The sequence below is a fragment of the Cyprinodon tularosa genome, unplaced genomic scaffold, assembly GCF_016077235.1.
Source record: "Cyprinodon tularosa strain WSP-4 unplaced genomic scaffold, ASM1607723v1 ctg368, whole genome shotgun sequence".
In the NCBI taxonomy this organism is placed as follows: domain Eukaryota; kingdom Metazoa; phylum Chordata; class Actinopteri; order Cyprinodontiformes; family Cyprinodontidae; genus Cyprinodon; species Cyprinodon tularosa.
In genome coordinates this window covers 515,595-540,881 of record NW_024039083.1, presented here as the reverse complement: position 1 = coordinate 540,881, position 25,287 = coordinate 515,595, and the positions used below count along the sequence as shown (strand labels likewise).

Genomic DNA, 25,287 nt, shown 5'->3' with positions numbered 1-25,287 from the left:
TTTTTTGGCCCCGATACCAATACCCGAGCTGGCTATGCAGTATCGGCCGATACCGATACCATCTGTTTGAAATTGATGTGTATGTGTATATATGAAGAACACCATACTACTCAGATGTAAAATAATTGCCATCATGGCTTTGTCAAGCTGCTGCCTGCCTTTGTGAAGCAGGAAAGTGAATCCAGTAGAACTTTTTATTGCCTACCTGGGTGACCATAGTTGAATAAACTTTTGGCTCTCAAAATGGTATCGGTGCCCTATTTGTTGGTACTCGCCGATACCAATATCACCATTTTAGTGCTGGTTTGGGGCCCTGTCCAATACTGGTATCGGTATCGGTGCAACACTAGTTTCTGCAGCTCCTCTAGAGTCACCATGGGCATTTCTGCTTCCTCCTTCTGTTCATGAACAGATTTAATCGACACTAATTTGTGTTTTTGAATCTATACATTTTTCAAGACTATCTAAAGTTTTTCTTTAGACTTTGGCTGCACTCTAAATAGAAAATGCAGCTCCAACTTAAATTAATAGCTTCGAATGGTAACAAGTAATTGAATTAAATTTAACTTAATTTATTTAACCTTTCAACTTATAAACTTAATAAATTAACTTAAATGAACTTGATTCAATTACTTGTTACCATTTCTAGCAATTTATTTAAGTTTGATCTGCATTTTCTTTTTACAGTTTTTCTAGTTAGATTCTCCGTCTAGTATCCTAACTGATTATGACCACTAGTCTCTAAAAATTAACTTATGGTGAGGAAGAGGAAAAAAGATGGATCATCCTCTGTTAATCATCTATTTTCTGCACGGATTTTGGCTGGATGTCTCAGGGAAAATCTAAATATACTATGGTGTTTAACTTTGCCGTGTTTTTAAAAATCAGCTAAAGAAATTAAAAACAGTTATCTTTGTGACTTCTGATAAAATGTTTCATGGCCTGTTCTTCTCAGCACTAAGCGCATAGACAACTCCAACAGCCGGCTGGTGTCCCAGGTGGACAAAGAGACAGGTTGGTTCTCTCATTGATGGTTTCATCATTTATATTCTGCATCACTTTTAGCTTCTCTGTCAGCCCTTCACATCAGATACCATCAAACTACCCATGGGGGAAAAATAAAGAAATAAAGCAGCATATTGTGTGTTTTCTCCTGGCTTTCCTTCAGGTTGTGACGACAACAACTTGAACTCGATTTTTTACGAGTACCTGACTCGCTCGCTGCAGCACTCTTTGTGTGGGGACCTGATGCTGGGTCGCTGGGGCAACTACAGCACTGGAGACTGTTTCATCCTGGCTTCTGACTACCTCAACGCCCTAGTCCACCTCATCGAGATCGGAAACGGCCTTGTCACCTTTCAGCTCAGGGGGCTGGAGTTCAGAGGTACCGCTCCACCTTCTGCTTCTCTGTGACGGCACGGCAAAAAAATAGCCTTTATGTCATGTTAAGTTTTAATAGAGAACATTGTTGAACAAGCAGCATCCTGGGGAGTAAGGGATAAAGCGGACATGTCAGGGAGAAGGTTGTGGTAAAATTGAAGGCCAGGTTGGGTTATTTCAACAATAACTTCAATTTTGACAGGCTGGAAAAGGGAGCAGCAGTTGGGTAACTAGCTAATGATAAACAGAGAGTGCAGAGATCCACAGCTCCAGTAGAAAAACGTCAATTAGTCTTGTACTCCGAAGAATAGGGGCATGAAGAAAGCCATGAGCTGAGTTTGCTGTTTGCCATAAGCCATGTAGGAAACATAGCAACACTAGGCATGACTAACAATATGCTTCACTCCATATATCAACATAGTGGAGGCAGCATCATAATGTGGGAATGTTCTTCCCTGAGCAGGAACAGGGAAGAAGGTCAGACTGAATGTAAATACAGATGGAGCTTTGTAAAGAAAAAGAAAACACAGTACAGTTGTTGGAGCCTGCAGAAGGCCTGAAACTGAGTAGCAGGTTTCCTTTCAGTAATGCAGGGACCCATAAACATGTAGCAGGAGCTAAAGTAGAATTACTCAGATCAAAATGTTAGACCTGTGCTTCCTGTGCTTGTTTTTCTGGTCTAAAAAAGTATACTGCAGTTATTACATAGTGCAACACAATAAAACAAAAAAAAAAACCCCTTTAAATCACAAATTAAGAGTTTCATTGTTTAATTTACTGTCTAACAGAATACAAATTAATTGATAACACATTAAAAAAACCCTCTCAAAATGGGAGCGTTTATTCATCTAATTTCAAAAACACCAACATCCAATCATAAAGCCAGCTGTGAATCTACACTGCAAAAAACTATCTAAAAATAAGTATACAGTGCTTTAAATAACTTTATTCACCTCAATTTATGATGATTTGACATTATGAGACAATGCAGTTGATTTTCCTTGTTTCCAATGTAAATTGTCTTATTTGATTGGCCCTTATTTCAAGAGAAATTGACTTGCTTAGATTAAATTTTTTGCAGTGTGTGAACACTAAACTGATAATACAATGCAAAAACGACCTAGAAATAATTAATTTGATTAGGTAAATAAGATGATCTGCCAATGGAATGAGTATTTTTAATCTTTAAATAAGATAATTAGATAAACTGCACTTAAAATAATAAGACAATGCAATTGTTTTTTTCTGATTTAAATGTAAATTGTCTTGTTCCCTTGGCAAAGAGTCTCACTTACCTTCTCAACTCAAGAAAAAATTAACTTATTTGAAGAAAAAATGACTTATTTAGATTTCATATTTTTGCAGTGTAGGAGGTTTTCTCCAACCGTCCTTCCTGAGCTGGAGCCGTCTTTACATTGATGAACGAGCAAATTGGTCTCCAGATGTAGGGAACTAGTACAGATTTACAGATTTAGCAGAGGCAAAAAGGGTTTTATTGAATATTTACTCTTGTTGAAATAAAAACACACACCACAGCGTCTGTTTCTTTTTCAAATTTGCCAGAGTTTCTTGAAAACATATAACATAATCTTCAGGCTGTGAGATATGTGAATAAGAAATGGGTGACTAAGTTGTGCAAAAAAATAAAAATAAAATAAAACTTTATTTTCATATAGAGGTTTTTATTTTATTAGATGGTGAAGTATTCCTATATGTTAATGTAACAGTTACCCCAAACTGTGCAGTAGTCAGCAATGCAGGAGAGGTCTCAGGAGGGATGAGGGATGAATGCAGAAGGAGGGATGAAGGAGAAGACCTACAGTATGTCCTCACCACTGACCTGTCTGTTTCAGGTACCTACTGTCAGCAGAGGGAGGTGGAGGCCATCACAGAAGGCGTGGAAGAAGATGACGGGTGCTGCTGCTGTGAGCCGGGCCACCTGCCTCACATGTTGTCGTGCAACGCCGCCTTTAACCTGCGCTGGCTGGCCTGGGAGGTGAGGGCCACGAAGTACCTGCTGGAAGGCTACAGCATCAGCGAGAACAACGCCGCCACCATGCTGCAAGTGTACGACCTCCGAAAGCTACTCATCACCTACTACCTGAAAGTATGTCCGCTCTTTATTTCACAGGCTCCAAATAGGGAGAGAATTCAATCAAACCCACCCTCTGCCTCTCTCTCTGCTCACAGAGCATCATCTACTACCTGGTCCACTCCCCTAAGCTGTGCACATGGATCAAAGACGCCAGCATCCAGGAGGCGCTGCAGTCCTACACCAAGTGGCATCACATTGAACGGGATCCGCAGGTCTTCAGTGTGAAGATCGACGAGGACTACGTCCACTGCCTTCAGGGGGTGACAAGGGCCAGCTTCTGCAACGTCTACCTGGAGTGGATCCAGCACTGTGCTGGGAAGTTGGAGACGGTACCAACTGTTAAATACGTCTGACACATCAACACATGTCCTCACAGAGATTCACACCTCGTTATGTTTCTGTTTGTACCAAATGTCCAGCCGGTGGACAGCGACGAAGACTCCCCTCTGGTTACCTTGTGTTACGCTCTTTCTGTCTTGGGGAGGAGATCCCTTGGCACAGCATCCCACAACATGTCCAACAGGTAGAGGACTGCAACACAAACATGTGTAAAGATTATACATTTTCACAGGACTTTGTGTAAATGAATGGAAGGAAAAAATCTGGATGAAAAAGATGGCGGCTTTACAACAGCAAGAAACTTCAAGAAACATTAATATCTGTATTGGTCATGAAAACCAAGAAAAGTCTAGATTGGGTAAAACTGGGTCTGATCCATCAGGGCAGATCTATTCAGTATATTTCTATGCAAAAAAAAATTCAGCTTGAAACCCTTTATAGGCATCTTCTAACAAGATTGACTCTTTTTATTGCTTTCTTTTCAGACTTTATACTTAAATACTTATATCTTTCTTATACTTGCCTCAAGTTTCCCTTTTCCATAAACATTTTTATTCATATGCACACTTGCTTGTAGAGAGGTTAATGAAACTCTCCTTAAAAAAAAACAAAAAAAATCTACAATATAATGATAAGATTAAAGCAAAAGGAGCTCTAGTATTGGAAAAGGATTGGGAGCTGCAAATATCCAAATGTAAGTATCTTAAAAAAAAAGGTGCATCCCTAGCCTGAACAAACTCCGAAACGGTTCAAGTTTTAGGTCAGTGGTTCTAAACGTTGACATTACAATGAATCATTATTCACATTATGAATGTGATACCTGTGACGCTAAGGGGGAATCTGATCAGAAGCTATTAAAAGTAAATTGAGTTGAAAAATAAAAATTAAAAATCCATAAACAAGCATGAAAAATTTGCTGTCATAATTTCACAGGACCGATATAGAGGAAGACAATTAGTATGAATCACTATTGAGTTTATATGTAATTCAAATTCAAATAGAGGATAAAAAAAAGCTAACTTAGTTAATATTTACATTCAATTAATAGAATATTAGATACCTACCAACTGTAGGTCTGGACTTGATTAGTCACTATCTTATAGCTCTATAAACAGTTCACACTCTATCTAGAGATGAGTGCAATAACTTTATGCCAATCAGTGGGTGACTTTAGGATATTATTTTCTTGTCTTTTTGGAAATTATGTAGATAAGAACCAACCAGGTAAATCTCTGTGACATCTTAAAAATCTCTCCTTATCTGATGGAGCCATGTAGAAATAAATTGTGTAAATTATCTTTTAATCCTGACCTGCAGCTGCAAACAAGGGCCAGAAGAGGGCGCCAAATCCTAAAGAAAATGTAACATTAAACAGATTTTTTTTTTTTTTTTGCAGTAAAGCTACTTATTTTTCATGCACTTTATTACCAAAAACTCTCATAATATTAAAACTACTAACTTTTCCCCCCTGTGTTGTTCTTGCTGAAGCCTGGAGTCCTTCCTGTATGGTTTCAACACCTTGTTTAAAGGGGACTTCCGTATTGCAGCCAAAGATGAGTGGGTTTTCACTGACCTGGACCTGCTTCAGAAGGTGGTGGCTCCAGCTGTCAGAATGAGCCTCAAGCTGCATCAGGTAAAGTTTACATAACTAGCTTCCTTATAATGATCTATATTATCACTGTCATTCATAGATATCGATTGGAGATCCTCAAGGTTGTGGTTTCGTACAAGTAACAAGTGCACATCTGGCTGAAAGTGTTATTAAAATGCTTCAATAAATGTTTTAAAATCATTTTACTAATTGGAATTCAAATGTAGAAAAAGCTTTAATTTATTGTATGAATTGGAAAATTATGTTTATGTAATTTAAATTTCTGGGTGTCATTTTAAGATGGGTTTTCTGCCTCTACCAGCACACATATTTCTTTTATATAAATTTTGTTCCTTAAATAAAACTAATAAAAGTTTCCAGTAGTTCAGTACGCCTCTCCTGTCCTTCAGGATCACTTCACGTGCCTAGAGGAGACGGAGGAGGCGTCCATCCTCTACGAAGCCATCACCAACTACCGCAGCAGCCTGGTGATCTGTCATGAGAGCGACCCAGCCTGGCGTAAGGCGGTACTATCCAGCCGCGACACACTGCTCACCCTGAGGCACATAATCGACGACGGCACGGATGAGTACAAGATCATCATGCTGTACAAACGCCACCTCAGCTTCAAGGTCATCAAGGTAACAGAGCTAAGCATCGGCTGCAGCTTCCAGTGTTGGATAATCACAGCATGTTAGAAAGTGGTAGATATCTGGACCATCCTGGAAACTGTTTATCACACAAGTTTTACCCCAGCTGTTTAAAAAAACTGAACAGTTCCATAGATAAATTTCAAACATAATCAGTAGTTTGCTAAAATCAAATGTTTGAAACATGGATTTTATGTGGCTCTGCTTAGATAAGATTAAAGGAATAGTACACCCAAAACATGATTAGCCTTCATTTTCTACTCACCCCCATGCTGAACAACACTCTGGAATACTTTTTTGATATCTCAAATGCATCTGGAGATCTGGGAGGCTTCTTGCTGTCTGCTGACATTCAAATAATGGAGGTCTATGGTGCCCGAGACAGAAAGGTCCATAAAAGTCCACAAAAACGTGTCAATATTCCTCCATACTGCTCGTCCAATGTATTCCAAGTGTCCTGAGTGGGTAGAATCCAGAATTTACTCGAAACGAAGTCATTTAGAATGTTTTTAGAGCATAAACAGTAGTGTATAGGATTTCCTGAAAGCGCGCGCCGGCGCGTTCATGACGCTACGGAAGCCGGCAGACCAAACCAGATGAAAGTGCGCATTCGCGTCTGCTCTGCGGATAATGCAAGCGTAGAAGAAGAAATGTGCTGTTTACCTGTGCAAAGAAAGAAACAACGAAAGAAAAATGTCTGAGGACTTCAGTGTTGAGGAAGAGCATGAGTTCTTTGCCGAGCTGAATGCGCTGGCTTGGTCTGCCGGCTTCCGTAGGCACGTGAATGCGCATGTGCGCGCTTTCAGGAAGTACTATACACTACTGTTTATGCTCTAAAAACATTCTAAATTACTTCGTTTCGAGTAAATTCTGGATGCTACCCACTCAGGACACTTGGAATACATTGGACGAGCAGTATGGAGGAATATTGACCAGTTTTTTGTGGACTTTTATGGACCTTTCTGTCTTGGGCACCATAGACCTCCATTATTTGAATGTCAGCAGACAGCAAGAAGCCTCCCAGATCTCCAGATGCATTTGAGATATCAAAAAAGTACTCCAGAGTGTTGTTCAGCATGGGGGTGAGTAGAAAATGAAGGCTAATCATGTTTTGGGTGTACTATACCTTTAATATTTGATCTGGTGGCTAACATTCAAAATGCTTTTTTGTGCACCCTACTATGAGACATGTTGATGCTTGTCATCGGGAAAGACATGGAAGCTGTTAGAGTGGATGGGAGGTTTGATGGAGCTAAATACAGAACAAGAAACACCGTTGGCTGTTAGGAACCATTTAGCAGCACAGCCACGAGCATTCAGTCAGAGCTGAAATGGCATGGCTTAAATCAAAGCTTATTTATGTATCATAGTGGCCTAAAACCTACTTCTGGTTCTCAGTCCTGGATTATTATTTTGCAAATGGATATTCGATATTTTATTAAATAAAAGAAAAAGAAGAAGGGAAAAAAAAAACGAGATTTCTAGTTTCTAGTTATTAAACCAAAGTGTTTTTAAGTGTGATTAAACCCCCAACTGATCGATTTAGTCTTAAAGGTCTGAAACTGTCCTGTAATTTTTTTTTACGTTAAAAGATGTTACCGTTTACTACAATTTCTCAAAAAAGTCTTGACAATGACAAAAGAGCACCCCCCCCCATAAAAAAAAAAAAAAAACTTTACTCTCTTTGGTAAATCAAATTATAACATAACACATTTTCCTCCATAGATCATAATACTCATTATCAAAGAGCAATCCTGAAGAATACTGAATAATAATAATAATATACTATATAAATATAAAACTTTATATTGATATTTCATTGCAAAATAAATAACTTTGCATGCTTCTCATCCAGGTTGAGTTTAGTTTAAATAGTTATTAATCTGAATAAATATGTGTAATCTGACTGAAAGGTAATTCTACAATTTTTTTTGGTCTTTGAAGGGGTTGTGACATGTAAGACATTATTGACTCGTCTTTCATGTGATTAAAGGAGATCTAAGCCGCCTCCTATTCATTCTGACAGCAGCTGAATTGTGGTCTGATCCAAGATGGCCGCCCTAGAGGCATGTAGGCCGGCGTCCAATGAGGAGTGTAGTATATAATGTCTATGGCCGTGCCTGCTGCCAGCATGTTCTTGTGCTGAATGAAAATTAGCCCCGTTCTCTTTCATTTCCAACTTTGACTTCCCCCTCTGGCGGTTAGGAAAAATCCACAGAGAAGGCGCACCTTTTTTTAAGCTGCACGGTTCAAAGTGTGGGAAAAAAGTAGCGGCTTATAGTCAGGAAAATACAGTAATTAAAATTTTTTCTGAATCAAATTCCAGCAGAGAGCCGCATGAACAAAGGCTTTCCTCCTAAATGAAGTCAGAGAAAAAGTGGACAGAAAAAATCAGCATTCTGTGTGAGCAAAAGTTGTAGAAGTCCACATTTATCAGGGTAATTGCAGAACAGATATAGGCTGGATGCAGGCCAAGTAATGCATTATTAATAACAGTTAACCAATAGGAATTACTTTATGAAACCAAACTAGATCATTCAACCCATGAAAATAAATCACAGTGGAGTGTTTTGCAATTTCTAATGAACCTCAGAGAAGAAAAATAAGAAGTAGCATGCTGATGACATTGTGATGAGGCAATCATCCACAAAAGATCTCCATCGTCCTGTACAGTGGAGCTTCTAGACCAAATTTAGGGGGGGCAGGGCTGGATCAGTGTTTTTTCATTAAGGTATAAAACAAAAGCATGAAACAAACAAACTAAACCCCCCCCCCCCCCCCCCCCCATTTGTTCATATTTTGATTTATTGAGTTTTACTGATACATACCGTTTCTTGCATATTAGCAATTATTTTAGGCATCAGTGGGCTAAACCAATTAGATCTTTTTTTATTTTTCGAATTTTGCTGGTGATTTCACCTCTAACATGTTTCCTTTTCCTCTAAAACACAGCTTTGTTCACTTTTAGTGTGTAAACAGCATCACAGCAAAACTTTATCTGTTGGTTCAGGTTTTTCTCTGAGAAAAAAATCTTTAATATTCCTAAAACAAAGCAGAATAACCAGATGTGACCTTTACTTACTGTTTTTTTTAATCTTCCATATTATTCATTCTAAATGTATGTATCCACCTATATGCAGCCCTTTGGTAACTTTTAGTTTCTAATGTGTAAATAAAGTAAATATAGTAGCTATTTGGGTCGTTGGCTGTGCAGAGGTGGAAGAGGAAAACTCTGCAATAGAGCTGCATTTGTTAATGTATGGTCAGCTTTAAAATTGTAAAAGAAATACATGATATATATATATATATATATATATATATATATATATATATATATATATATATATATATATATATATATATATATATATATATTTTTTTTTTTTTTTAATCTGTTTACATCTGTCTAATAAACCTCATCCAAATACAAGAAATGTTTGTGGCTGTAACAAAAACAGTATTATTAATACTTTATGGGAGGTTTTAAATGAATATATTTTAAGCAGATATAGCCTGTCAAGAAAATGTGTCTTGATCCCTCCAAAACAAAAAAACAAACTGACGTTTTTAAGTTTTCTCTAGTGCTCTTCGTCCCTCCTGAATGCTTTCGTCTATTCCCTGCAGATCAATAAGGAGTGTGTGCGAGGTTTGTGGGCGGGTCAGCAGCAGGAGCTGGTGTTTCTACGGAACCGCAACCCGGAGCGTGGCAGCATCCAGAACTCAAAACAAGCACTGAGGAACATGGTCAACTCATCTTGTGACCAACCTCTAGGCTACCCCATGTAGGTGTGATTCTCAGCTTACAGCTGCAGTGAGGCCGACTAAAACCTGTTGTATGTTTTAAGACATTTGCATCTTTGTTTTTTTTTTTAGGTATGTGTCGCCACTAACGACGTCATTTGCAGGAACGCATCGTACGCTCCGCACCATTGGAGGCGGGGCTTTAAGCTTGGATGCCATTCGTTCCTGGCTGTGCTCTAAGTGGCTACGGTCAGTGTTTGTTTCCTCCCACTAGCAAGTTAAAAGCATGAGCCTGTTCCTCAGTCTTTTTTTTTTATTATTATGGGGGATCTCTTCATTTATCATTCTTTATGTGCGTAAAATAAACAGAGACAAAGCTTTTTTAGTTTGCTCACAAGCTCAATTTCTGAGATTCCTTGAATGAGATGCTGTGCATAAAAAACTAGTCTCTTCATCATGAAAAGAGCCTCCAGAAACAACATGACTAACAATCTTACCTGAATTCAGCTAAATTATGATTTTAGGACAACAATGTTAACACCACTACAGATGCTGTTTAACTGCACCTTCAAGCAAACCATTACAGTTAATGCAGGAAAATGTTGCTAATTGCAATAGATACATTTGGTTTTAATTCATTTAGATGATATTTGGTTTTTGGATGCAGTTCCTTGTTTTTGGTTTTGCATTATCTAAGCATAGTGAGAAATAGTCGGGCTCTCCATCAAGCATGGCCTGGGTTCTAGAACCCTTGAGCAAGGCTGGACTGCTACTCTGGAGTGTGGAGAGACAGAGGACGGTGGTATGTCTGCTTATCTTCTTTGAGCCCAACCGTCTCGCATTGGAGTTTACCCTGTGGATTAGAGAGTCACATCTCTTTGCCTTCGGCACGGTGTAGGTGACTGATTGTTTTTTCGCCCTATGTGCTGAACAGCGGTACAGAGTACCAGGCTTTCTTGGTGTCTTTGGGGAGGGGGTGTTGGATGATGCCCCTTGCAGGGATTTCATCTATCTGCCGGGGTACTTTAATGCCCATGTGAGGAATTACAGTGACACGTGGAGGGTTGGGATTGGAAGGAAAGGATCTGAACTATGTTTCATTTCTGGACTTCAGTGCAAGTCACGGATTATCCATAATGACCACCGTGTTCAAGCATAAGGATAACTTGTAGTCATATGTTCTGATCTTCGGCCACATGTGTTGAACACTTAAATGAAGAGAGGGGTAGGCTGTCCACTGATGACCACCTGGTGGTGAGCTGGATGTGCTGGAAGAGGAGGAGGCTGGACAGACTTGGCAGTCCTAAAGGAGTAGTAAGGGTCTGCTAGGAACTTCTGGTTGAGCCCTCGGTCAGGGATGTGTTCTACTCCCACTTCCGGGAGAGTTTGTCCCAGATTTTGGGGGCGTCTGAGTGGGCCATGTTCTCTGCCTCCATTGTCGATGCAGTCGCTAATAGCTGTGGCCGTAAGGTCTGCGGTTCCTGTTGTGGTGGTAATCACATAACTGGGTGGTGGACACTGGCAGTAAGGGAAGCCGTCAAGCTAAAGAAGGAGTCATCAAACCTTGTTGGCTTGTGGGGCCCCTGAAGCAGCAAGCACCTATCATGTGGCCAACCATTCCACTGCCCAGGTGGCTGCAGAGGCAAAAACTCAGGCTTTGGAGGAGTTTGAACAAACCGGCCATAGAAAAAGACAGTTGGCATTAAAACAATACTGGCAAACCGTCCGGTGCCACCGGAGAGCGAAGCAATGTTTCGCTAACACTGTTTTCAGTGGGAGGGGAGAGCTGGTGGTCTGGGACAGTGCCCCTAGATGGGCAGACCGGGGTAGAGTGTTCCACTGCCTTGGAAGGGGGACCAGAGTGTATTTTCCAACTATAGGGAGATCACACTTCTTACCCTCCCTGGGAAGGCCTATCCCAGGGTCCTGGAGAGGAAAGTCTGACGGATTATTGATTGTTGGCTTCAGGAGGAGTGGTGGGGTTTTCCTCCTGGCCGTGGACCAGCTCTACAATCTCTGGAAGGGGCTTTGGAGTTTGCCCAACTGGTCCATGTGTTTTGTGGACCTGAAGAAGTCATTCAGTCATGTACCCCTTGGTGTTCTGGGGGGCGGCCCTCCAGGAGTATTGAGTCGGTGGTCTTTTAATAGGTACTATCCAGACGGGCGGAGCAGGAGTTTGCTCCACATTGTTGGCATCAAGTTAGACTTGTTTCTGGTGCATACTGGTCTCTGCAAGCCCTCCACTGCCCTCTATCACCAGTCCTGTTCATAACCTTTAGAGGAAAAGTTTCAATCAAGTGCAGGTGTTTTAAATATGCTTGGTTATAGCAATGTTTAGAGGATCTGACAGAGCTAAACAAAAAATAAAATAGAGTGGTCTTAATCCAATGTGAAATGTCCTTAGATGCTTGTAGTAGTCTTTTGTTTTATGTCACTTAACATACTACTAAATATAAAGTTGTTTAGTTGTCAGATGAGGCAACCAAATCTTCACTTCCCCATATGTCTGAATCTAATTTTCAGACTCATAGATTATATAATATTTTTTCCAGGAAATCGTCAAAAGTCCAGATAATTGTTACATGTTTTGAGACATTTCCGAAGGCTTGGCTCCTTAAAACTGGAGGCAGAGTGTAACACGCATTATGCTAACTTCATAAAGCTCTCATTCAGCTGGTTGTGTTTTAGGATGAATTTCTCTGGAAAAAGGCTTCACTGTAATTGTAATGCTCTGGCTCCCTGCAGGCTGAGTGAGTGCTTCAGTGAGGATTTACAGATATTGACTCACAGCACTGGAGAGAGACTCGAGCAAGTTAATGTAGTTTTAAATGTACATACGGGGACAGTGGGGGTGTAGAGATGATTGGATTACAGAGAAGACGGGAAAGCCAAAATGGACTCTCTGCTGTTGCACACGTTTAGCTTTTTATTTCTGTTTTCTTGGCTTTGATAAATTCTATAGCAACTACTACATTATGGATTACTTAAAGATGTACATGTCTTTGAAATTGCACAACATTTTGTGTCATTTTTTGTTTTATTATTGAAATGATTGGAGTGTTAAACTGCTGAGTTAGCAATCATCTGAATGTGTTTTTTTTATTTTTACTGAGTATTAAAATATTTTTTTTGTCTCACTGTTGAATATACATTCTCATTAATAGTTATGTAATCTCCCTTTTAGTCAGAGGGAATGTGCTGAGCCACCTGGGATAGTGGGAGCTTACTGAATTTTTTAAGGCCTCCTGCTTCTGTGGCACATGAATAAATAAATCTGAGCTCTTTGTGCATTCTTTTTAATATCCTGCAGAGTGCGTAAGGACAACCTGACCAGCTGCAACAGCGGTGTGAACATGGAGGATGTGGACTGCGGCGCTGGCGGCTCATCGTCGCTGAGCCACAACCGGCCGTCCTCCGTCACGTCCAACAGCCTGAGTCTCTACCAGCACAGAGCACGGACGACACACAGCCGCAGACATCACAACGCAGGTACTCTAACACACACTGTCTCTTTGCAAGCTTTGACAAAATCCTTTCAGGCTACCTGAATAAAATCACTAATTCATTAGCAGGATTCTTTTTATGTTGGGGTTTTAAAGAAATATTAATAATTATTACATCTGGTTTAGCTTTCAACTCTTCAGTAGCCTTTAGATGTTTGGTATCAAACAAAGTTAAGCTAAAATTATGGTTTAATTTGTCAGCAACGATATAAACCAACCAGGCTGTATGTGAAAAAAAGGACTATCCTCTTTTTTTATTATTATGTAACTGATGCAGTTACAGTCAAAGACACGGAAGCCATACTACATCTTATAATCTTTATAGGTTTTGCTTTCAATGTTTGCATACATGCATTTTTATAATCCATGTGATGGTCCCTCTTTTGTTGTGGTTGGTATTTGGTGTTTTTTTTCTTTTTTTCCTTCTCATTTCTTGCAGATGTGGAAGCAGATTTACCATTTTTTTTTTAATTCCTGCTCCTTTTATATCTCTGTGTTCATTATATGTTTGTTTCTTCTCAAAGCCACTTTTAATATAAATAAATTCATACAGAATCACCAGGTGGCATCTTAAGAAGAAAGCCATGATGGTCCACTCCTGAAAGTGAATCTGTTGGGCTATTATCCATCAATTCTCAGTGCTATATTGGCCAACAGGACACATAAAAATGTAAAAAAGAAAAAAAAGGCATACTACAAGCACCAGCTTTACAAGCACCAGCTTGAGCCTAATGTCCTTTATGTGAACAAACATGGAAGTGATTTATTTTATTTATGGGAAGTGACATGGGACTGGCTCCGAAATAAGAAGTTGGGACGGAACTGCTTCTCTTTTAGCCGATAAATTAGACATCTCAGTTTACAAGAAAGGTAAATATATTTAAAGAGCTTTCTTCTGACATATTGATGTTCAACCCATTGATGTTCCTGAAGGACTCAATGATGTGTTTCATATGGGCCTGGTTGTCTGCCTTTTCCTTCTGTAGAATCATGTATAGATTTGCTTTTTAATACATATTTGCTCCTAATTGGTGATTCGGGTAAAATCAAAATTACAAATCCGGGTTCCTTCTTTTAATTATACAAAAACCCTTTTAAGCTCATGTTTGATTAATTTCTCTTGGTGTCAAGTATTTCTTCTTTGGTTTAAAACATTCCAAACTAAACCATTATTCAGTCCAGCTAGAGTGTTGAAATGAAAATCTCTCTCAGAAGCAGCTTTGGTGGATTCTTGTCTGAATTCTTCAAAAGACTTGATTTATATCCCTCCGTGCTTCTGTGTTTCCTCAGGAAGAAGAGAGTACCGCAGTCGATCTGTGCAGCCTCAGAGTCAACGTCCTCCTGTAAGCAGCCAGTCTGGTCCCATCCTGGACTCTGGCTCCGCCCATGGGCTAGTCCAGCGTTTGTCCAACAGTCAGCTGTCTTTTAACACTTCCATAGCCTCAATATTCTCTCAGGTTATACACATTTTTCCTTTACATCTACAAGCGCTTTCCTAAGGTCTGACAGGAAGGAATAAAGAAGAGCTTTTTGTGTCCTCAGGTCCCTCGTCTGTCAGGAGCAGGAGGGATCAGCTCACAGCTCCAGGCGGCGCAGCATCAGCAGCGTTCCAGTCAGGTGGAAACTTTGCCTGCCTCTCACAATCACTCTCTACAAACCTGAAAGCAGGGCTTCACGCTTTGTTCCTTTTTCATGTCTCTCCACAGGTCTCTTCATCTTCATCTACACTCAGCCTTTTGTTTGGGAAGCGCAGCTTCTCTAGCGGCCTGGTCATCTCCGGATTGTCTGCAGCCGAAGGGGGCAACACCACCGACACGCAGTCTTCTTCCAGCGTCAACATCGCTGTTGGGCCTTCGCATAGGTCCAGCAGCAGAGCCACACAGGTAAGAAGATATCAGGGTAAATAAGAACCTTTGGGAACTTTTCAAATACCTCCAAACTTATCACGCTTTGACGTGTTACAACCGTAAACTTTGAGGAATTTTACTGGGAGTCATTTATGATAGTCCTACATTTAATGGCTCCTGACCTGGAAGTGGAAAATAACTTTTCACTCTAATGGTCATAAATAGAGTGAACTACATTCAGAAAGTCATTGTCTCAGCAGACTACAGTAGCAGCCATTCAGAATGGCCCCTTCCCAGTCTAAAGCCCAGGGCCCAGTCTGGCAAATGGCAGAATGGCCCCTCCAACTTCCAGCCACTGGTCTTCTTCTTGGCGTGCATTATTTTTTAACTCTGACTCCACCCTTTCACTGAATTACAGGGTCTGACCAGGAGATGACGCTTCGCTTTAGATCTTAAAGTCCACAAATCATGATAGAAAAAATATTTCAGTACAAAGATTGATGTTTAAAAATGAATTGTAGGGGATCAGCCAAGGGCCCATCAAGGAAAGTGGGGACATTTTTAATGGCTACTACTGTATGTAGATTATGAATAAAGCGGTTCTGTGAAGGCTTTAGTAAAACTAATATGGTGAACTAAAGGTAGCATGTGAAAGTAGGCAATTTAGTAAGACTGTGACCAAAAGTGGAAGTTTTGACTTAAAAGCAAAATAATGTGCATCCTATTAGTGCATCATTCCAGTGGTGGCAGCATCATGCTGTGGAGACCTACCTTTTTATCTGACACGGGGGATGCCCAGACAAAATTTGATAAAGCTAAATACAAGGGAACTCTTGAAAGAGAAAGGTAAAGGTTAAAAAATTGGTCCAGTCCCTGAAACCCCCAAAAAGTTTCACAGATATAAAATCTTCTTAGAAGCTCTTGATAATTTCAGAAGAGTCAAAGTAGAAGAGAAAGAAAAACTACCTATGCATTCAAAAATCTCTGTGTTTTAGGCGAAAGCGGTTGACCACTTTAAGAATGCTATTAGCTGAAAGTCTTCCTCTTTTCCTCAGTGGACCTCAGAGCCTTATGAGAGTATAGACGCGTCCAATTCCAACGCTGCAGTGACTGTGAGAGAGGGCGCCCAGTCGAGCGATCAAGGCTTCAGCCAAGGATTGGACAAGACCCAGGAGGAATCTGCATCTGCCTCAACAGCTCCAGAGCCAACTGATCAAAAGACCGTCAGAGAAGGACTTACAGAGGAACTATAGAGAAAGCAGAAAGGACTGTATGGAGAGGAAAACACAGAGAAAAGGAAGGTTGTACGCAAGAGAGAGAGAGAGGGAGCACCCATGCACAAACCTGCCTTCTCCCTTTATCCTCAGCATGTGGTCTCGTCTTGTTTGAATGTAAAGTCAGAAAAAAAGTGATCTTTGATTTGGTTGGTGAAATAAATAAATTTTTGAATGAAAAAGGGTCACTGTGATCATTTGAATATTTTATACTTTCACCAAGTTTCTGCTTTTTGCATACTGATCATCAAGGCAGAAAAAAAAAACAAAGTTTCACATCACTTAATGGAGTATTTATGGTCTAAAGAGTTGGTTTAGAAGGATACAAAGGCTTCTGCACTGCAAGTTTTTTTTTTCTAGGAAAATTCCTGTTGTTCTTTTAAGCATTTTGTATAATAGCCTGCTATGCAACAGCATGCCATGTTCCAACATCCATTATCACTTCTAATCCTCCGGGACTTGTTGATGTAATGTAGTGTTTCTAATACAGCTTGATGGGAGGGAGGTCTGAAATGAAAAGCTTTCATATGGCTGAGGATTACACTTGACATTTTTCTCCTATATCAATTTTAATATTATAACAGATTTTACATAACTGCAATACGCAAACAGCACCATAGATATTAAGGAGTAACGATTTCCAGAGAGCAATTCTATCCTCAGAGCTTTCTGCTGTTGTGCTGGAAGTAGTTCCTATGTTAGAGGTCTTTTGATATCAAAAGGAACATTTTTGCTTTCTTTCCTTGTTTTTTTTTTATCTTCATACATACTGTGCTTGGTACATTTCTTAAAATCCCAGGTGAATTTGTTAAAAGCTATTGAAAGAAGAAGAGGCCCACAGCATTACAGATTCTTCTTTATATAAAACATATATGAAATAGGGAATTTTCCATAATTCGTCTTTTCACATCAGGCTGACCCAGAGTGTTGCCAAAACCTCTTTTGACCAAAACATGTTTATGCTTCTGAAGAAAGATCAGAAAAGGCATTCCTTATTTCAAAGAGTTTGAAAATGCAATACAAGCACCAGAATAATCAAAGCGAACATGTTTTGCCAACGGGTTTCAACATTTTGAGTTAATTTAGGCATTAATAATCCTTTTCAGAGGAGTGATCATAGCGATCTGCATCAGCAGTGCTGTGTCTCTCTCCCTCCAGCTCCCAGATTAGCCTCTGATTGGTTGATGTGGCACATAGAGCAGAAAAAGTTAAATTTTCCCAACTCCAGCAGCTTCTGCATGTGAAGTGTCAGGTGCTCATGAGACGCTGCTTTGGATGCATCAAGATTCGCCGCTCCTGCTGCTCAAGACATGCTGCAGGACCTTTTAAAGCGTGTCATCCATTGACTTTGCATGTAAAACAGCTGCTTTAATCACCTATGGTGTGAACGTAGCATTAGAGTCATAGCATCAATTTAATCTCTTTCGGTAAGTAGGTAGCATACCCCCCAGTTGCCAGAGCAACCGTGCTAATGCTAACCTTGGTTTACTTCCAGTATCAACAATAAAAAACCAACACAACAACATTTGGCAAAAATCTATGAATAAAGTCTTTATTGTAAGTTGTTACATTTAGATTTCTCTCTAGCAGCACAATTCAAATTACAGATATTCAAGGGCAGTAACCATAAACTGTAGTTCTCTCTTAATGCAAGATGTCATCATGTAAACAAAGACAGACACAGAAGATAAGTAGAATAAAATGTACCACAACATGGGCAAGCTGCTAATGTGACGATAACTCATTTAAGGTCCAAGGACGACTTTTCGTGTCTTTTGAGATAAAATGTGACTGGTCCAGCACAAAAATAAAGACAGTGTACAGCATCTTGTTACAGTTTTCGTTGGAAATGATGTGATCATTTGCCGCCCTTATAAGGCATGTTTGCAAAATGTATATCACCGCTTTACAGAGGTTGGTTGTGGGATGGTTTAGAGAAATGGAAGGAAGTTGTGACAGTGACATAAAGGGGACATGAAACTGGATCATTTTAGTGCAACAGAACGTGATTAAACATTCCAAGCATTTCTTTGACCTCTTTACACTAAATCCAAAGACACATTATAAATATGGCACAAAATATCCACCAGAAGTCTGTTGTACTTTGGATAGAGACACTGACCACAAAATCTCAATTTGTTTCCCACCTTTTTTTTTGTATTCAAACTATATTTTCTACGTTTTTTGAAGAACATTTTTAATATTGCAAAAGTGCTCATTTAAAGTTGGGTCAAGCTAGCAGCTAGTTAGTTTAGCTCAATCTTTTCTGTCAAAGGAAAAACTTTTTTAACTATGAATAAAAACTTTTGTTGGATAGTGAGTTATTGCCCAAATTGAAAAGGACTAAAAGTTGGAACCTATAAATGCAGAGTTTAAAATTAGCTATGTACAGTTGGGACTAGCAAACTGCTGCTAGCTTAACTTTTAAGGGAAGAAATCTAAATCGAATATTGATTTGCTTCCTTATCTCAATAACATTTCGACACCAGTCTCTCTTACAATAGCTTTAACAGTAAATGTCTTTATCTAGATGTCTACACAAGACATGAGTGCAAATGATACCCAAACTGCACCATCTTGCACAAATGGCCAATGCTAACCCAATTAAGAAGAACATCTAAATTCTGCAAACAGTGATTTTTACTGTGTCCACACATATTTTTATGTCTGTAAGATGGTGGTAAATGAGTGTTTCATGCTACAGTTTGGAACATTTCCTCCCAGTACATCTGAAAGTCATGATGAAAAGCAATAAAATTTCAGAGAAACAAACCCCAGACTAGTAAGAGCACAATGCTTTAAGATCTTATCACCATGACTCAAATCTTCGATGCATAGAGGCATTAAAACATTTTAAAATCTTACTTCTGAAAGATAAGCAAATTAATGTCCGTGTCTACCTCCTCCAGTTTTACCTTGTCAATATATACAGTTGTGTTCAAAATAATCGCAGGCCAACACTGCAAACAAGACCGATACTTATTTTTGGTAGAGATTATATTTCTCTTCAAAATGCATGCTCCTGACTCTTTCAATTGAACCACTGTTTGGAAGGGCTAATATAAATGGGTTGTTCCAGAAATCGATTAAGATGTTTTACTGGGGAGGTGAGAATGTATATTTATCTGTTAAGATAATCTCAAACACTTTAGATGGAAATATATAGCTAAGAGATGTCTTAGAAAATTTAAATAATCTAGAGTTAATTTGGATTGAAGAACAGACAGAATGGCTGAATCTTCTTTGCCTGAACAGATCATTGGCTGAAATTGCCATTTTGGCTGTTCTTCAATCAAACCAAACTCTGGTTTATTTCGTTTTCTACCACATCTTTTGACTGTTCTATAAAACCCAAAAGATCTGGTAGAAAATGAAAATAAACTTGCCAATATGGCAGGTTTAGCCAATGTTCAGGAAAAGCAAATGGTAATACGCTTAGGAATGATGAAAGCCTTATGACAATGTGTTTGTCAGATGTCCACCTAACTGTGAAAAGCGAGCCACAGCATAAAGAAGCTCATTATTGGGATGTCTGTCAGGCCATGGTGTGAGGCCTATCCATCTAAGACAAAGGATAATGAAAAAGTTCAAATACATCAAGACACTAACAGCTTATGCTGCTTTACGTTAATGAGGGAATTGGCTGAATGGAGCCTCAACAAGACATAATCCCAAATAGAACAATAAATGAACTGCATTTTAGGTTCAACCCAATAGGAATTTTATGCCCTGGTCAGCGAAATCCCTAGGCCAGGGGTCACCAAGCTTTTTTAGGCAGAGGGCTACTTAATGGGTACTGAGAACGGCTACCAATACTGACCAAGTAACTGGAGGGATCAGCGTTCGCCTTAACTTCATACACAAAAACCCCTATTTTTATTAGGAAGGAAGGATGTAAGGAAGGAAGGAAGGAAGGAAGGAAGGAAGGAAGGAAGGAAGTGCAACAGAATAAAATCACAGTCACAAAGTCACAACGTTGGTGACCTCAGCCCTACACCAAAATTCAATAGAAACAAACATCTTGTTTCTGAGGGGAAAAAAAAAAATAGAAAGAAAATGGGAAAAGCAGTCCAACCTTCCAGGGATGAAACACCTTTTCACAGGTTACTTAAAGTTTGTTAACTTCATCCACCACATATGTGTATTATATGACAATACATTTAGTGAAGTATTTTTCAGTTAATATTGTAAAGTGCATTTTGGTGTCTAGGCATAACATTAATTATAAAGATTTTAAGATCTCACTTTTTAGATTCAAAAAATATTTTGAACACAACTGTAAGTTACCATAAAGATGCACATTTTCTACCTTTGCAGCGACAAAGCTTTAAGAATCTCATGAGCACTTTTTTTTTTAAGTGTACAATAACCTGGGTAAGTCATGAAAACGTGACACAGAAATCTTGATCAAACATCACTGTCATGAAAGCTTTTTGAATCATGCACATTGGAACAGCAAATGACAGTAGATTGTTTAAAACAATGAGGGTCATTTAGTCATTCTGGCAGTCCATGAAACACTCAAAACTACAATTAAGTATCCATAACTGTCTCTATTAGTCAAACATACTAGAAGAAAAATATGAACCTCTTAAAAGAGTTTCTCATATTTTGAAATGTCTGCATACTGCAGTACTGGAATACATACTCATACAGTATCGTTTATAGCAAATAACTGAATTATTTCATTTATTTAGCACAAAGCATGCTGAATAGAAAAAAGTGTCACTTTAAATAGTCTAAAGTAACTATTTTTTTTTATATTTCTCGCAGCTCGTTTCTCACCGACTGCATCTATCTACAAAGGCATGACAAAAAGCAAGAAGTTTAGGCATCTAAATCAATAAAGAGAAAGGTGATTGCCTAAAACTGTTCATCGCCAACTTCAAGGAGTACCTGCACAAACATATTCTCTCTCCTAAAAAAGCACAAACGCCTCAGGAAGAGGCACAAAAGAGACTGTATGAGGGTATTGGTAATACAGGATGCATGAGGAACACGGTATCAGTTTCATTTTTGCTGTTAAAAAGGATAATTTCTGCTTTCCGGTTTTAAATGATGTCATCTATGACGTGACATGCCACGAAAATCAAAGTGAGGTCCCGAGACACACAAGAAGTGAGACAGACCCAAAAGTGAGAGAGAAAGAGGTCTTGAGGTCTGTTATAAAGCATAAAGAGGCACTATTCTGAACTGAGGGAAACCCAAACCACAAATAGTCAACAAGCTTGATCTTTGCCACCGGTATGCACTATGGGCCAAGGGCTGACTCAGTTCCCAACTTTCTGGTATAACATTGAAAAAAAGCTACAACAAAGCAAAGTTAGGGGTCATCATGATACTAGTTGAATGAAGAGACTAGTTCAAAGAAAAAATACCTGAATCTGCTCCATAACGCTACTGCATCGACACAGTGATAGTCTAAGTGGATGTGGCTACAAAATGAAGAAAAATAGTAAGCACTGTTTGCTGATGACACTGCGCTGTTCGCTTGGTTACAAACTCCAAACAAATATGCGGTGTTTTCTGACCAAACATCTAGAAGGTTAAAATTTTTCAAAGGAAAAAATACTTTAAATGGAAAGTTGAGTTTCTTATAAAAAGTTTCAGTGACTTGGATATAGACAGTGCTCATTTTTTTAAATAAACTATGAATTACTGCATTTCTTACTTGTTTCCCAGATTTTCTTCAAGTCAGCTCTTCCAAGCAAGACTGCGTAACTCAAACAAACGTACTTCTTACAAAATATGTAAGTCTATTTGACAATATAACTCCTCAAACCATTTATAGATAGAATGACTTCAGGATAATGCTGATAAAACAAAAGGGTTAATGCTAAATTGTCTTTAAAAGCCAAAAATCAAAACAATTGTATTTATTTGACAGGTATTGGGTGCTGGTAATTTTGTCCTGTTGCCATCTTGAATCTATAGCTGGATTGATTTGGACTTTTTTTTTTTTATTAAAGAAATTTAAAATGTCTGCCAATGCTAGTTTTGTGGTCCCCATGTGTCAGTTTGCATTGATAGTAAGAGTCGATTTGTATTTGTGTTTTTTCTTAAATTAAGCAGCTAAGCTAAATTACCTCTGTGTTTCACGATTTTGATAAAGGTGTCTAATTTCATCACTTTATTTGAAGATGCTGCAGACTTCTGGCATAAAAGCATGTTTGCACAGCCGGTAGCTAAATTCCCACCACCACTTTACCACCATTTGTTTCAGAGCCAATTTACACTGCAGGTTCTTTGATCTGCATGTATTGGTGTATAATAACAGCTAGAGATGATCTGGAAGTCAGACTAAAATAATTGAGGGAGGGACTAAAACAGTTTAAACTGCATCTCAAAAGAAACTTCTGAGGCAGTGAGATGCAGTATTGAATTTTATTGAATCCAGATAGTTTCATGAATTTCATGAAAGATGGTGAGTAGTCTAGAGAACCTATGTTTGGTTAATTTAATGCATTTAGTGCATATATATGTATAAATATATAATTATACATCTAGACACAATATATGATCTTAATTTGATTTTTTTTTTTAGCAAATAAGCATATTTAATAATAAAAAATAACCTCAGAGGAAAATCGTCTTTCGTGAATTATTTAAAAATATGGATGTTGTGCTTATTCAGTTCTCTGTTGCTGCAGTGATCTCTGTAGATTGACTCAGAGCTGGCTGGCTTCAACTTCGGCCAAAAACATAATCTGGTCAAATTTTGGTAGGTGGCTGTTTGCATGCAGATGCAACTCAAACAACAACTGGGGCAACTTTACTGGAGAGTTTGCTGTAGTGTAATGAGCAGTGGGAGTTGTCGTGGGCGTGTTCCACTGCTCAAAGCAGGTTCCAAATCAATAACATATCCACACTGCAACTTGATCACCAAAGCACAAAGCCACAATTTTAGTTAATTGAATCCATTTTAATCATATTTAGGATTAGCCAATGTCAACATTTCACAATGTGTAGCAACGATTAGAGCAGCATCTTCGAGTCACTTATAGGGTAGCCAGTAGCTATTTTTGTACAGAGGAGGTGGCGGCTCTACCAGGACTTTGTTCAGTGTTTTATTGGTGAAGGTTTACATTTCTTAAGTGGTCCAAATAGGTATCAAAACTGCAATATTTGAAAATGGAAACCAATATAAAACCTAAGATTAAATTTACATTCTGTTGTTTGAGGATTTGGATAGTTATTATTATATTCAAAACAATTATTATGAAGACAGAAAAAAAAAATCTAGTATAAGCATGTCAGTTCTACCTTAAATGGTTTGTTTACTCAGAAAGTGAAATTTAATAGGAACAAAATGGCAATGCGCATATACAAAATAAGGAAAAGGCAAACTGACCTGGGACCAAAAACTAATAAGGTCTTACTTTCAGATAGGAAAAAAACAAAACAAAAAAACATGACAGCAGAAATGACAAGAAGTCCTAGGTTTCCAAAATACCAACATTACCTCCCCCAATGGGAATCATCGTTGTGCTGGAGAAGATCTTGGTGTGGTTGCTCCTTAAATAAATTGGTTTTCTGCCCCCTCAGTAAGCCAATACTGCACAGTTAAGCTACTCATGTTGTAGCCTAAGCAATGAGAGCTTTCCTGAAAGTCTGTCAGCAGAATTCCAGTAGTTTGGTACCAAAATCTCAGCGCTAAACCACCTAATGTTAAACAAAACATTTAGTTATTTTCAGTCAAGTTCATTTTTTTGAATCATCCCAAAGGCATATGCTCTTATCTGTTGAAAGTATATATATATATATATATATACCTATATATATATATATATATATATATATATATATATATATATATATATATATATATATATACTGTAGAGGATTGAAGAATATCAGCAAAGGGCAATGTAAACCATGGCCCGTCTAAAACAGGTAAGAGGTGCGTCCTCTCCGACTCACCCGAAATAACAAATTTGCATAGGCAAAAATGGGATTAGCCCTTAGACAGTGAATTCCTGAATTCTTTATAGAGATGCAAAATCTAGCTGAACACAATTGAAATCAAACAAACATACACATAAACAGAAATATTATCAATAATAATAATGTTGACTAGGCCAAGCTCTCTTTCCTCTCTGGTTATTTACATCGAGTCATTTTCTGTGCACATTTCTTTTTTTTTTTTTTACAGTGTTAGGCTTCAAGTAGATCTAAAAAAAAAAAAAAAAAAAAAAAAAAAAAACTTGTACATTAACTATATGTGAAATAAATTAACCGACATGAGAGGTAGTGAAACACCTACAGGAATGTTCTTGAATGATCTTCTTTTCTTAAAGGAAAAAAAAAAAAGAATGTGTCAGTAAGGCCAGAGCTCTGCGGGACCTTTTTCTTTTTTAGGCTCTAAAACCAGAGCCATGTCTCAAACATCATCTCACATGGAATCCGTGGGAATTTATAAACAACAATCTGAACTGATCAATCACCCTACATTACTTCACATCATAGTCATTGCTAATTAAACTCCACCTTTGCAATGCAGGTGTTAAAAAAACCAAATCTAAACACCCAAGTACACATCTCCCACTGCTGGAATAGCCTGGAAGCTGGAATACATCAAGAGGAACGGACGAAAGCAGTGCAAGCAAAGGGTTCTGCTTTCCCGTGTCCTTTATGTGCAACACCCTCAGTTTCAAACTCAGACCTGCTGGCTATTTACTCCCCTACTATGCTAAACATAAAAAAAAAAAGTACACACGTCCCAATATTTATGAATGTAAACTCTGTTTGATTGCACCATGATTTCAACATCTGGTTCCTGGTGAGACATTCTTGTGTTAGTTAATATATAGACAACATACAAAGTGTACTGTGCAGAGGAGGGGTCGGCCAGCAAGAGAGCTTTATGA

The 25,287-nt window shown here is 38.6% G+C and overlaps 1 protein-coding gene across 1 annotated transcript in view; it reads left to right on the top strand.

Annotated features, from left to right (window-relative positions):
* pcnx2 (pecanex 2) overlaps positions 1 to 16,602 on the top strand; it is a 50,328-nt gene extending 33,726 nt beyond the window's left edge. The window contains 14 exon segments of the mRNA XM_038296131.1: positions 956 to 1,014; positions 1,169 to 1,384; positions 3,234 to 3,487; positions 3,571 to 3,804; positions 3,895 to 3,998; positions 5,303 to 5,447; positions 5,816 to 6,046; positions 9,680 to 9,837; positions 9,929 to 10,045; positions 13,107 to 13,285; positions 14,590 to 14,756; positions 14,842 to 14,916; positions 15,006 to 15,182; positions 16,202 to 16,602. Coding sequence (XP_038152059.1) covers positions 956 to 1,014; positions 1,169 to 1,384; positions 3,234 to 3,487; positions 3,571 to 3,804; positions 3,895 to 3,998; positions 5,303 to 5,447; positions 5,816 to 6,046; positions 9,680 to 9,837; positions 9,929 to 10,045; positions 13,107 to 13,285; positions 14,590 to 14,756; positions 14,842 to 14,916; positions 15,006 to 15,182; positions 16,202 to 16,399 — 2,314 coding nt within the window. The 3' untranslated portion in view covers positions 16,400 to 16,602.
* The last annotated feature ends 8,685 nt before the right edge of the window (positions 16,603 to 25,287 follow it).